Source organism: Balaenoptera acutorostrata, chromosome 11 (assembly GCF_949987535.1).
Source record: "Balaenoptera acutorostrata chromosome 11, mBalAcu1.1, whole genome shotgun sequence".
NCBI lineage: Eukaryota > Metazoa > Chordata > Mammalia > Artiodactyla > Balaenopteridae > Balaenoptera > Balaenoptera acutorostrata.
In genome coordinates this window covers 94,963,071-94,976,220 of record NC_080074.1, presented here as the reverse complement: position 1 = coordinate 94,976,220, position 13,150 = coordinate 94,963,071, and the positions used below count along the sequence as shown (strand labels likewise).

Sequence of the window (13,150 nt, the reverse complement as noted above, 5' to 3'; positions counted from 1 at the left end):
ATACAGATGTTAAACTATAATTCTTACACCTGAATCTTACATAAAAATAATTTTAAAAACTCATGAGGGTAAATCTGGCCTCATAAAATGAGTGGGGGAAGTCTACCTTTCTTTCTATTTTCTGAAAGAGAATATTGTGTTTTTAATGAAGTTATTTTTTCAAGATTAATAACGTTGTTCTGGAGAATCCCTTAGCATGGTAGGGTGTTGAGGGAAGGAGGGACCGGCCTTGTGCATTCCTCCTTCACATTTAGCGTGTTCCTCTCTAGGGTCCATTGTGCATTAGTAGAGTGGGAAGCTCAGTCTAGGGGATTCAACATGTGGAGGAGATGCATTTTTGACGTGTGTCTTCCGACTCACTGGTATTTTAAGAAACACTAAAGAAAGATTCGAGATTAGCACTTGTGTAAGCAGCTTATAGGACAGCTAAAATCTTAATTACTTTCTAATTACTTAGTACCTGCCCTTTAACTCTTTTCCTGTATATAATTAATAAGACTTTCCCATCCATCAGAAAGGATTAAGTACCAAAGATTACAGAGCTATGGAACAAAGATTATTTTTTTAAAAAGTATTTTATGATATTTAGATTTAAAATTGACATATAGGAAGACTCACTCTCTGTGGTGTACAATTCTATAGGTTTGGCCAAATGCATAGAGTTGTATATCCACCACTATGATCTAGATACCAAATCATTCCATAACCCTTCAAAAATTCCTTTCATTTCCCTTTATAGTCAACTCCTCCTCTCAACCCCTGGCAACCACCAATCTGTTCTCTAGCCCTATAGTTTTGCCTTTTTGAGAATATCATAAATAAAATCAGACAGTATAGAGTCTTTTGACTTTGGATTCTTTCACTTAGCAAAATGTGTTTAATATTCATCTATTAAATAATGTCATTCCATTTATGTCACTCCATCCATCTATAAATCTTCTCTCTCTTTTTCTTTTCCGCCAGCAAGGTTCCTGCTGGCTTTGTCTCTTTTGTCTGTGAAATCCAGGCACACCCAAGGTTCTTCCAGGAAATTACTTGGTTATTGATCACCTTGTTTATAGCTGTGTGACCCTATTACCTGATTGATAAGATCTGAGATAGATAAGTGACCAAAAGTTCACCACACTAGGCAAGGCAATGACCAGTGAAGTGACCTGGTAGAAGAGCTCTGTCCAACAGAGGCAGGGGGTGTTGATTGGCTGGCTAGTCTACTCCAATCCTCTAAGACTCAGTAGAAGTAGTGGAGGCAGAGTAGAAAGAGCAGCCACTTGGAACAGGGAAACACGATGCACCTCCTGAAGATACCAGGTGACCAGGTCTTTAGAACTGCAGGGTCTTGAACAATGTTTCATTCTCCACATAGCCTTGCTGAAGCTGACTGTGTTCCTTGTCTTTCATACTCCGCCTTGTATCCCATACTTTTACTCTTTTCATCGTTGTTTCTTTCTAGATGTTCAACATTTTCTTCTTCTGTCATTTCCTTTCTGTTTAAAGAACTTCCTTTATTATCCTTTTAAGGTATTTTGATGACAGATTCTTTTAATCTTCCTTTGTCTGAGGATGTCTTTATTTCCCCTTCATTCCTGAAGGATCAATTCACTTGATAATAGAATTCAGAGTTGACAGTTCTTTTCTTTCAGAATGTGAAAAATGTGCCACTTCCTTCTGGCTTCCACTGTTTCTGATGAGAAGTCCTCTGTCCTTCACCAAAGAAATGGAGAATGTGGGAGGGTTTGACAGATAAGCATCAAGATATCCATGGGTCTGGTGTGTAGGGGTAGAGAAAGATGTGAAAAGTAATGGAGACAAAGGAGGGAGTGGAAAGACCCATCCAGAGACAAAACACCCTGCTGGCTCTGCAAGGTGTTTGCTGTCTTCAGAATTCCTCTAATTTTGGTAAATACCAAGGGGAAGATTACTGAAAAAAACCCTTAAGCTGGTTAGCTGCCTATGTAATCTGCTTGGGGCTGCAGGTTAAGAATCATTCCCTGCCTAGAAAGGATAAATTGACCTTCTTTCTCTATAATCTCATGGAGTGCAATTCTCTTATAAGTAACAATTTAGAGAAGCGCACTGTAGTTCACTAGCAATGCATGAGAGTAACCAGCAACACAGGGATCTTGGTCCAGGTCTGCTTTGCTGTAGTAGAGTAGAAAGATAGCTGAATAAACAAGATATTTGCAGGGTTGGGCCTTGCTCCTGGCTCCCCTACTCACTTTATATGCAATCTTGAATAAATCATTTAATTTCTTTATGACAAATTTGTCAAAAGAGCTTAATGATGCTGGCATATTAGTTAAGGTCTATTCAAAACTGTATAAAGTGATGTACAAATTCATATTAGTGGCTCAATGCAATTGGAAGTTGTGTGTCAAGTGTCCCACTGAAGGGGATTGTAGTCTGGACCCTACACCCTGAAGCATTTGGTGTGAAAGATCCAGCAATCAATTCTCAAATAAATATCATCAGTTAAGAGTTCCCAGCTATCACTTGTGCTCTTTCTCTGTCACGTATCACTGAATTTTAGGTTATTCCTGATTTGTGGTTTCATCTGTCTGAGAAAATGCATATAACACTGATTAGGGAGAGATACTGGTATTTCTCAATGGCACTGCTCACATGATCAATGTCTCCAATGAAGCAGGGGACATTGTGAGAATTACGTGATCATCTGTGTGCGTATATGTGCGTGTGTGACAGAGAGAGAGAGGAGAGAGAGAGACAGTATGCAAGGGCTTGTGTGTGTCAGGAAAAGGGAAGAATGGGGGGTAAGGACTAAAGGTAACAATGGAGAAGGAAAAAAGATTTTGAACTACAATCTGCAAGTCTCCCCTTGGAAATCAACACTTTGTGTGTGTTTGTGAATTCAATACCTATTTATGGGCAGGAGAGAGCCCAAGTCAGTTTGTAAGAACATCCAATTAACAGAAAAACCTGTCCCAGTCTCACCCCACACTCTTCCAGCTTCTTTGCACCTGGGCTTATGCTCCTAAGCCTATGATGATGCACTTAGATAGCATGAGTGTATTACAGAGAGACAAATCAGGATGCAAAGGTCCTTTATTCATCTACTGTGAAGAAGGCAACCGGATAGCTCATTGGAGAAACACTCAGCTCTGTGAGTATTCCTCAACTTCTGGAGAGTTTAAGCAGGATATAATCAAAGGGCTTTTGTTTGTGGGGGTAGGGAGGGGTTTGATTTGGCTCTAAAACAAAGAAATGGAAGAAAAGAACACACTGAACCTGTGGGCCTGGACCAGGGCTGGGGATGGAAATGGGAGAAAACATGGAGGAAATACACCCAAACTTCCTTATAATGCCATGTGACAAGCTCATAAGTGAAATTTGATTATTACAAGGTCATTGCAAACCTTGATTACTAAATTCACACAGAAGCAACCCAAAACTGACCCTCCCTTTTGGTGGCTCCAAAGCAAACAGTTTTCTGGGAAAGGAGGGATCTGGGGCACTAAATGACCACAGAGCCAACAGTTCTTTACTCCCAGGGTGTGCTTGAAAACTTAGTCCAGGCACCAAGAGGCTGATATGGGAGCGTAGGATGAGGGGAAGGAGCCCGGAACCAGGAGGGGAATGACCGCAGCGCAGGGCAGGTGTGCTAAACCTTCTCCCTCCAAGCTTAAAATGTTTGTTTGTTCCTAGCTGAAGCAAGGTACTTGCTGGAATTTTGTTTTTGTTTTTTTCACGGCTTTGGTTTGGGTCTTCCTTGGCTCTCCAAATTATTAGATTCTCTCTGCCTCAGCGGGACCCTGGGTGACGTTTATAGGTCCAGCCACATCAGTGGAGGAAATTGCTCCTTCGCCTATATTCTCCCCATCCTTATCCATCAACAATGGAATCGTCTATCTGCCCATATCTATGCTGAGAAAGAGGGAACTCGAAGCCTAGGGCGATAATAGTAGCATTAGAGAACCTGACTCAGGAATCTTCAGAAACTGCCCTTCCTTAGCTGGAATTTATGGGGCATCATCTGTAGCTTCCTACAGCCAAGCTCTGCTGCCTGGGGTCTAAGGCAACAGTAACCTCAGTTCCCTCAAACCTATGCCTTGAAAGCTTACATTGCTGCATCCACTTTCTGCAGAGGAACAGCTTGTCATTTTCAAAAGGGGAAGGGCTAACAGTGTTTTAAAAACAGGGAAAACATTCTGTCTCACAAAGGAATGAATTACTAGATACTTTGGGAGGCAAAAATGTGAAACCTCTGCTTGCAGCTAAAATCAAGTCTGATACTAGATTCAGGATTATTCAGCTTCCAGGGATGCCCTTGGAGTTCTTCGGAAAGCACGGTCAGGATAAGTTCAGCTGTAGGTGATACCTGTGGCTGACAGGACTGATTTCCAAGGCAGGACAAGGTCATATTTGTTCTGCTCATCCCAAAGATGTTACAGGGAACACTGGAGGGTAAATCTATGACAGAAACACCCTAGGGATTGGTTGACTGTCCTAGGTACTCAAAGATGAAATATTGTACACGAAATGCACAGTAAATGTAAAAACAGTTATTATTCATACTGCAAATCCCGAGGGCCATGAGGATTCAGGGATTAGCCAGGCAACTGTTACATAACTCTTTCCAAGGACAATTCTTTTATGTAACGCATCACACTTGGAATTAGACAGGAACTCGGTCCAAGCCTAGAGAAACTTGCAACTGCAACTTCAGAATTATATAAACATGCAAAAGAAACTCACCAGAGAAAAGGGGAAGTGTAATCAGGGGGTACATAGAAGTCAAGTGTGAATTTTGAGTTCTTTGGGGTTGCTGTTAGGGTTGTCAAAGGAATCCAAAGAAGTCTTCTTAAGACAGAATTTTGAGACCAAAAATAAGTTAATAGTTGGGGCATTTGAAGGATGCAAAGGATTACCCAGCAAGTGCAGGTAGCAATTACCTCTCTGGTGCTTGACAAGGACCCTTCAGCAGATGGCCTGGAGGAAAGGGTGTGGGAGTCCAGGTGAACCGATGTCAAAACCATAAATTTGTTTGCAGGGCTTCCTTGACTGTCAGAAGGTCTACTATAAAAAGGTTACTCCTTTTTGAGTATTTTTCACCAAACACTCTACATTATTCCCTCTTATTTTCCCCATTACCCTAAAAAGAAGATATTATTTGATTCATTTTATAGATGGAGTGAGACCTAGAGAGGTTTTGCAACTTATCCAAGGTCACATAAACAGTTTTGTGGAGCAGGAATTTGAGATTATTTCTATTTGATTCTAAAGCATCTACTCTTTACACTGTTTTGCCCCCTGAAGGGTGATTTGACTGATTAAGGTTACCTTAGACCCTCACATTACAGACTTTGGATCTAACATAGTAAGATTCCAGTTAGAGTTGCCAGATAACATAAAAGATGCCCAGATAAATTTGAATTTCAGATAAACAACAAAAAGACAAGTTTCTAAGTATAAGTACGTACCATGAAATATTTGGGATATACTTATACTAGAAAAAAAATCATTTGTTGTATAGCTGAAATTCAAATTTAACTGGTCGTCCTATATTTTTATTTGCTCAATGTGGCAATCCTAAGCCTAGGAGGCTCTCTAGATTAAAGAAAGGAAAGTTTGTAGTTTCTTATTGCTTTGAAAGAATTGGGAAGTCCAAAAGCTTGATCTGAGGGAAATTCTCTAATTTTCCTCTGTGGCTTTGGCAGAGCTGGGATGTGTCAGTTACTGGCGGCACAGTCAGAGAGTAACACTGCTACTGGCTGCCCACCAAGACATTCCCATGGTCCCAACCACACTTGGGAGAGGCACAAACTTTGCCTGTTTACCAGGGAAGGAGAGGGCTCGCAGCACAAGAACTGGATTCAGTGAGCAGAGGACTTGGCAGCATATTTTCTAAAGCCACTGAGGGCTTTATGAGGTGAAGATCGGCTGGTGCTTTACCTACGGTTTGACGGAGAAGGTCACAGGGTCAGGATCTCAGGACCCAAGTTTCAAAGCATTAGTTCTCTTTATTTATTTTATTCACTCATCTGACAAATATGTATATGGCGTACCTACTACGGGCCGGGTACTGTTGTAGGTTCTGAGGCTACAGAAATGAACAAAGACTGAAAAAGCAGCCTCCTGGAGCATATTCCAGTGGGGGATTAAGACAAGGTCCATTGCATGTGAAGTTGATCCAGGACCCTGGCCAGTTTCACCATCCCTGGTTCCAGCTCACAAAGTAGTCAATGTGTTTTTATTGAACAAGTTGAGGACTGGCCAGGAGAGAATTAAAATAGTAATTGGGGAAGAGAAAATAGGGAAAAATATCTTGGAGGCAAGGATTTATTAATAATTTTACATGATTTTGAGAGTAATAAGAAAAAGTTGATAAAAGTTATACAATATAAGTTTTGAAGGATGTGCAGTATGTCAGAGAGAGAGAAAAGATGGTTAGCATGGGGGCTTCCCTGGTGGCGCAGTGGTTGAGAATCTGCCTGCCAATGCAGGGGACACGGGTTCGAGCCCTGGTCTGGGAAGATCCCACATGCCGCGGAGCAACTAGGCCCGTGTGCCACAACTGCTGAGCCTGCGTGTCTGGAGCCTGTGCTCCGCAACGAGAGAGGCCGCGACAGTGAGAGGCCCGCGCACCGCGATGAAGAGTGGCCCCCGCTTGCTGCAACTGGAGGAAGCCCTCGCACAGAAACGAAGACCCAACACAGCCAATAAATAAATAAAATTAAAAAAAAAAAAAAAAAAAGATGGTTAGCATGAGCCAAACATTGTTGGGAACAATTGAAGTTAAGAATATTAGCATAAATCTATAATGAATGAAATACGGAATTCTATGAAAACAAGCTCCCAGGCGGTAGATTATGGACGGTTTGGCTCCAGGTGGGAGATTAAGGCTGTTTGGAAGTTCTGTGGAGTTTTTTCAGAATCTTCCTTCCCAGATTAAGTGCTATCGACTTTTGTGATAGAAAAGGAGAAAGAAAAATATTCTTTAGCTTAGCATAAATCATGCTAATTTGTTATTACATGTTATTGTAACATGTAATAAAAATCTGTTATGTTCTTTTATTTGTACTTGAAGAATGACTATGTACATTTCTGTAGCTAAAATGAAAGTCTGGGAAAATCATATTGGATAGCTCCTTGATTTAGATAGGAGAAAATGTTGAAGATTTCTGAGAAATATGTGGCTAGGAAACTTTATATCTGGATGTGGAGTTAAAGCACACACTTACTACTTAATCACCCCACACTGTATTCTGTGTGTTTGTGTGTGTGTGTGTGTGTGTGTATTGGGAGGTATTGAACACTTCCGTGGTGTTGGTATACCAGGTTCAGAGTTTCCCCTATCCAGACTACTACACTGTCATCCCCAGAACTAGGAAAGAAGTCTCTGGATCACATGAGAAGTAAATAAAATAAGGACGATAAAGAACAAAGGCCATAAAAAATGGGTCAGTAAACATTTATAGTCAGGTTATTTTATAGCTAGATGGAAAAATATGTAAAGCTTAAAGAATTTTTCAGTGCTGCAAAGACTATAGATATTCTTTAGTTCATTTCTCTCCCTTTATAGATGGTGGAACTGGTGATCAAACAGAAGGACATCATTATAATAAATTCACATAGAAAGTTAGTGGCAGATTTATTGGAACAACAAATCCACCTAGATTTTTGAACTCTATCAGGTGCCAGTTTATATCCCACTATACTGAGTGCCTCCCTTGATTTATACCACATTCTCTTAAAAATCCCTTTAAAAGATGATAACTTCTCCCTTTTGGTGTCAACACAAGATACTGAGCTTCTTTATCAAGGTGCTTTTCTCCCCACCTCCAGTTTATCGTCGGGGTCTAATATGTAATGGTTCTCATACCTCGAAGGGTCTTCTTTTTTTCTCTTACTGTCTAAGGAGCCTGAAAGAAAACCATCAGCACCCCAAGGACCAGCAAAATGAGTGACAATTCTACTTTGGCCCCTCCAACTTCAAACCAAGGTCCCACCACCCCACGCAAAGGACCCCCCAAGTTCAAGCAGAGGCAGACTCGTCAGTTCAAGAGCAAGCCTCCTAAGAAAGGTGTGAAAGGGTAAGACCAAGATTAAAAAGAAGACTTTCTATTGTTTTTATCCCTCCATATAGCTGATTCACTTTGTTGTACAACAGAAACTAACAGAGTATTTTAAAGCAATTATACTCCAATAAAGGTCTATTAAAAAAAAAAGAGTACTTTGGTTTTAAGAAATTAATGCTCACAATATTAAATAGACTTATAAAAATTTCCAACCCCACCCTCTGTTTTCTTATCTAACAGAATCTTTGCTGAATCATGTTTTCAGTCCTGGAATCCTTTCTCCGTCAGCTCCCAGATCTACAGTCAGAATTAACATGGAGAATGGAAACTTCACAGTGACCTTCGACTTGACCTTTCAGACTTTTCTTGACCACTCTCCTTCCTTGATGTAATCTGTGCTTTAATCTGGAACACAGAAACACTGGCCACTTTTAGAACACACCATTTATTTTTATGCCTTCAAATCTTCTCTCTTCAGTTCTTTGTTTTTCTCTTTCTCTTCTTGGCAAAATCTTGCTTATTTTCAACACACACTCATGTTAATTTCTTCCGAAAGCCAGTTGCTGACTCCCTTAGACAAACATTATCATTACTTCCATGTTTGCATTTTCTACATTCAGCGATGGTAACTTGTGTTATTATTATTATTTTTTAATTGATTAATTGATTGATTGATTGATTGCTATGTTGGGTCTTTGTTTCTGTGCTAGGGCTTTCTCTAGTTGTGGCAAGCGGGGGCCACTCTTCATCACGGTGTGCGGGCCTCTCACTATCGCGGCCTCTCTTGTTGCGGAGCACAGGCTCCAGACACGCAGGCTCAGTAATTGTGGCTCACGGGCCCAGCCGCTCCACGGCATGTGGGATCCTCCCAGACCAGGGCTCAAACCCGTGTCCCCCGCATCAGCAGGCAGACTCCCAACCACTGCGCCACCAGGGAAGCCCAACTTGTGTTATTTCATATTACATTTATTTCTTGTCATCTGTTCCCTGAGACTGAGATCCCTCAGAGCAAATTTGTGTGTTTGTTTTTTTCCTTAACTCCCAGGGCCTAACACAATGCCAGGGACATAGTAGATGCTTAATATATACTTTTGGATAAACTAAACAAATGGATAAATTAATCATTTTAATGACTTTCATATTGCTTTCTCATTCCAATTTCTATTTTAAAAAGTGGAGCTTAACTAAATTGCCCCACTGATCTCTTTTTTTTTTTTTTTCTGGCTCTCAATTGTCTTGAGTTAAATTTTTACAGAGGGGAAACTATCCCTCCTCTGGAACACATTGTCTAAAACCTGCCTGAGTGCCATTTCCTTTGCCCCAGTTCAATGCAGACAGAAGTGGTTTCTCAAATACAAAAACTTAAACTTCTTCTTCTTTCCGTTTGAATCTGGAAACTCTTCACATGAGTTATTCCGGGATCCTTTGGCTCTGATATCAGCTAATTTCTCTTGTATTTTTTTCCATAGGTTTGGAGATGACATTCCGGGCATGGAGGGACTAGGAACAGGTGAGCCACCCAAAGATTTCAGTGAATTTTACCCTTGGACTTTCACCCTTTTTTCTACTTCAGGCCACATGGGGCAGTTGAAAGTTACCAGAAATACCTAAGGCAGCAGATTCTTTAAAGACCTAGAAAAGTGGGGTTTTAATTTAACTTCCTAAATAAGTATGTGTGTGCCCAGAGGCTAAAACTCTAAAAGAAATCAGACTTGCCCCAAAGTTTAATGAATCTTTGTTTTGTTAAATACTCTTGAGGGCGTACAATGATGAATTGTAGTCTTTCACGGTAGAAGGATTCTTCGAGTGAGTCTAGACCAACTTTATTTTTCAGAAGAGAAATCTGAGACTTAGAGGAATTAAGTGACAATCTGAGGCCACAGAGTGAGGTACTGGAAACAAGGGTGGGGCCAGGAGAGCCTTTTCACTCTACCGGGCCAACGACTCCCTCACCTACTTCCTTTTTTCACACATCCTCTGGCACCCAGAACAGGGCCCTGCATACTGAAAGTATCCGGTACAATATTTTTTAATTGGCTAGAATTTTTATTTGTTGGCTAATGCATGCAAATTACTGCATATCCTTTTTAAAAAATTTATTTATTCTATTTATTTATTTTTGGCTGCACTGGGTCTCTGCTGCTTCACACGGGAGCTCTCTTGCTGCGGCGAGCGGGGACCACTCCTCGCCGCAGTGCGCGGGCTTCTCATTGCGGTGGCCTCTCCCGTTGCGGATCTCGGCCTCTAGGGGCGCGGGCTCAGCAGTCGTGGCTCGCGGACTCCAGAGCTCAGGTCCAGCAGTTGTGGCGCAGGGGCCCAGTTGCTCCACGGCATGTGGTGTCCTCCCAGACCAGGGCTCGAACCCATGTCCCCTGCACCTGCAGGCGGACTCCCAGCCACTGCTCCAGCAGGGAAGCCCCCTGCATATCCTTTTAAAAATTAATAGACGTTATGTTTTAGAGCAGTTTTAGCTTTATAGGAAAATTAAGCAGAAAGTACAGAGTTCCTATAGACCCCCTCTGCCACCTTCCTCCCCCTGTACATCGTTTCCCCTATTATTAACATCTTGCATTATCGTGGGGCATTTGTTATACTTCATGAACCAATATTAATACATTGTTATTAACTGAAATAGCTTGTTCATTCTTTGTGTTGTCCAGTTCCATGGGTTTTGACAAATGCACAATATCCTGTATCCACCATTACAGGTTCATACAGAATACCTTCACTAGCCCTCCAGATCTCCTGAGCTCTACCTGTTCATCCCTTTCTCCCCGTAAACTTCTGACAACCACTAATCTTTTTACTGTCTCTATAGTTTTGCCTTTTCCAGATGGTCCTACAGTTAGAATCATATCGTATGAGTTCTTTCACTTAATAATATTTATCTAAGCTCCCTCCATGTCTTTCCATGGTTTGATAGTGCATTTCTTTTTATCACTGAATATTTCATTATCTGGTTGTATCACAGTTTATTTATCCTATTGATAGGCATCTTGATTGCTTCCAAGTTTTGGCAATTACGAATAAAGCTGCTATAAACTTCCTTGGGCAGGTTTTCGTGTAGCCACATTTTCCCAGCTCATCCAATACACTTTTGATAAATGGTAGCACTCAGAGCAATCAGTGTCCTTTCCGGGCAACTCTCAGCATATCTACTTTTTATTGTCTAATGCCACTCCTTGGATCTCAAATAGAATTTCTAGCCACTTTTATAAAGCTCATATGCTACTCTTCTAAATCAAATGCTTCTCTATTTTGGCCAGGTGTGTATAAGACCAGCAAGTTCACTTTTGACTCTGGAACATATCCTTAACTCTGCCAACGTATTTGGAATAGTGGCAAAAGGTTTATACTGATGGAAATTCTGAAGTCTTTGATCTGGTTCTAGTTCAGTCTCTACAACTGTGAGATTTTTTGCTGGGTGTTTAATCACTCTGGGTATCAGCCAGCTTCCTTGTAATTGAGGAACAATAATATCTTATTGCTGATGCAAGAGACTGGATGAGATGATGCCTTGAGATCACTTCCCAGTAGGCGGTGGGATATAGGCATTTCAGAATGTAAAGGAGCTTAAGAGCAGTCAGAGAAGCCCAAGGAACACGTCTGGATTGGTAAGGAGTAAGGAGACTGGATTTCCAGACCATGGGAATTTAAAGTGGCCCTATTTCTTTCTTACTTTAACCCTTGGCCTAACTAGAATTCCACCTCTGTTCCCTCTTGAGTGGTTTTGTGAGACTCCGTGTGATCAGAGAGCTACACTCCCCCAGGATAGACCTAGTCAAAAGCCTTGAATCATGTCCCCAAAAAGGATGCAGAATAAAACCAACACAAATACCTTGGGAGCCTGTTCTGGGGGAATCAGAGCCCTGCAGAGGATTAAACAACTGGTCTGATCCTTCCTGGGCTGAAGGGCCATTCTAGAGAACTTCCCCGTCATCTGGACAGCATATGGAAGGGAGGGGTGAGGGGTCTCTGCCTGAAGGATGCCCTTTTGAGCAGAAGAGGCTCTCCTAGGGGTGAGATTGGCTTATAAGTTCTTCTTTTTTCCCTTGCAGATATCACGGTAATTTGTCCTTGGGAGGCATTCAGCCACTTGGAGTTGCACGAGCTCGCTTAGTTTGGGATCATCTGAGGCACCAGAGGTTCCGCCACTCTCAACAGCATCTGCTGTAACTTTGGTTACTTCTGCCCTATTGACCTGCCAGAGTCTTGACATACAGCTGTCGGAAATGGTTTCTTTGGCTTACGCAGTCATTTCCCTTAAGTTACTATTAAGAGTTCTCTTAGTGTCAGACTCTCTCATGCAGTATAGTTTAGCTCAGAATAGCGGGTGAAATCAACTTTTGATAGGGCCTTTCAAACATTACCACTTTTTCCTATCAGCTGGTTAGAAGTCATCCGTATTTCTCTAAAGTTTAAGTCCTTCAAATCTGTTTTTGCTAGGCATTCATTATGATTGGTATTAGGCTTTTAAGATACCATTTATGTCACTCCTCTACCTTTTTCTTTAATAAAGGAGATACCTCGAATCTCATGATGAAGTTCTATTAAATGTTATATGCAAATATCTGATGCCCTGTCCTGAGACCCAATTAAACAAAGAAGGCACAGTCACACAGGAAATAAGCACAGTGCATGCAAAAGAGCATAGGATTAAGAGTCAAGTTCTGATTCTGCTTTGTAACTTTGTAAATCATGGCCTCTCTGGGTCTAAATTTTACTGGACTAGGTTATCCCTGAGATCTGATGCAGCTTTAAATTGTACAGTTCTGAGTTGGTGGCAAACTGGAGATTTAAACTCAAGACTCTGAGCCTTCTGAGTGCCTTGATTCAGTTGATTGAAAAGATTTGTATCCTTTAAAGTTTAGACTCAGATGCAAAAGATAGGTAGTGGAATCGGAAAAATAAAATAATGGTTTGCTTCACCGCTGAAGTAGTGTCAAATGTAATGTGCACATAGCTATCTTTCCCCAGTGCTTTCAAGGCAATTGTGCAATTCAAGGGCTGCCTCTGTCTGACTTGCTTGCTTTGGGTACTAGCAGTATTAACTTCTTCATTTCAGTTTTGTAATTTGTGGCAAAAGAATGGAGTAAATTAACTGAAAAGAGAGGCAG

The 13,150-nt window shown here is 41.3% G+C and overlaps 1 protein-coding gene across 1 annotated transcript; it reads left to right on the top strand.

Annotated features, from left to right (window-relative positions):
• Nucleotides 1-7,914: 7,914 nt before the first annotated feature.
• Nucleotides 7,915-12,519, top strand: PDE6H (phosphodiesterase 6H). The gene is made up of 3 exons (XM_028162338.2): nt 7,915-8,048; nt 9,503-9,543; nt 12,092-12,519. Exons 1-3 carry the CDS (start codon nt 7,915-7,917, stop codon nt 12,151-12,153), a joined length of 237 nt encoding a protein of 78 aa, XP_028018139.1. The 3' UTR covers nt 12,154-12,519.
• Nucleotides 12,520-13,150: the final 631 nt, after the last annotated feature.

Excerpts from the sequence above, each read along its gene's own strand:
- PDE6H (XM_028162338.2), top strand. The coding sequence starts at position 7,915 with ATGAGTGACAATTCTACTTTGGCCCCTCCAACTTCAAACCAAGGTCCC. Across the intron at positions 8,049-9,502 it reads CCTAAGAAAGGTGTGAAAGG|GTTTGGAGATGACATTCCGG; the intron begins GTAAGACCAAGA and ends TTTTTTCCATAG. Across the intron at positions 9,544-12,091 it reads CATGGAGGGACTAGGAACAG|ATATCACGGTAATTTGTCCT; the intron begins GTGAGCCACCCA and ends TTTCCCTTGCAG.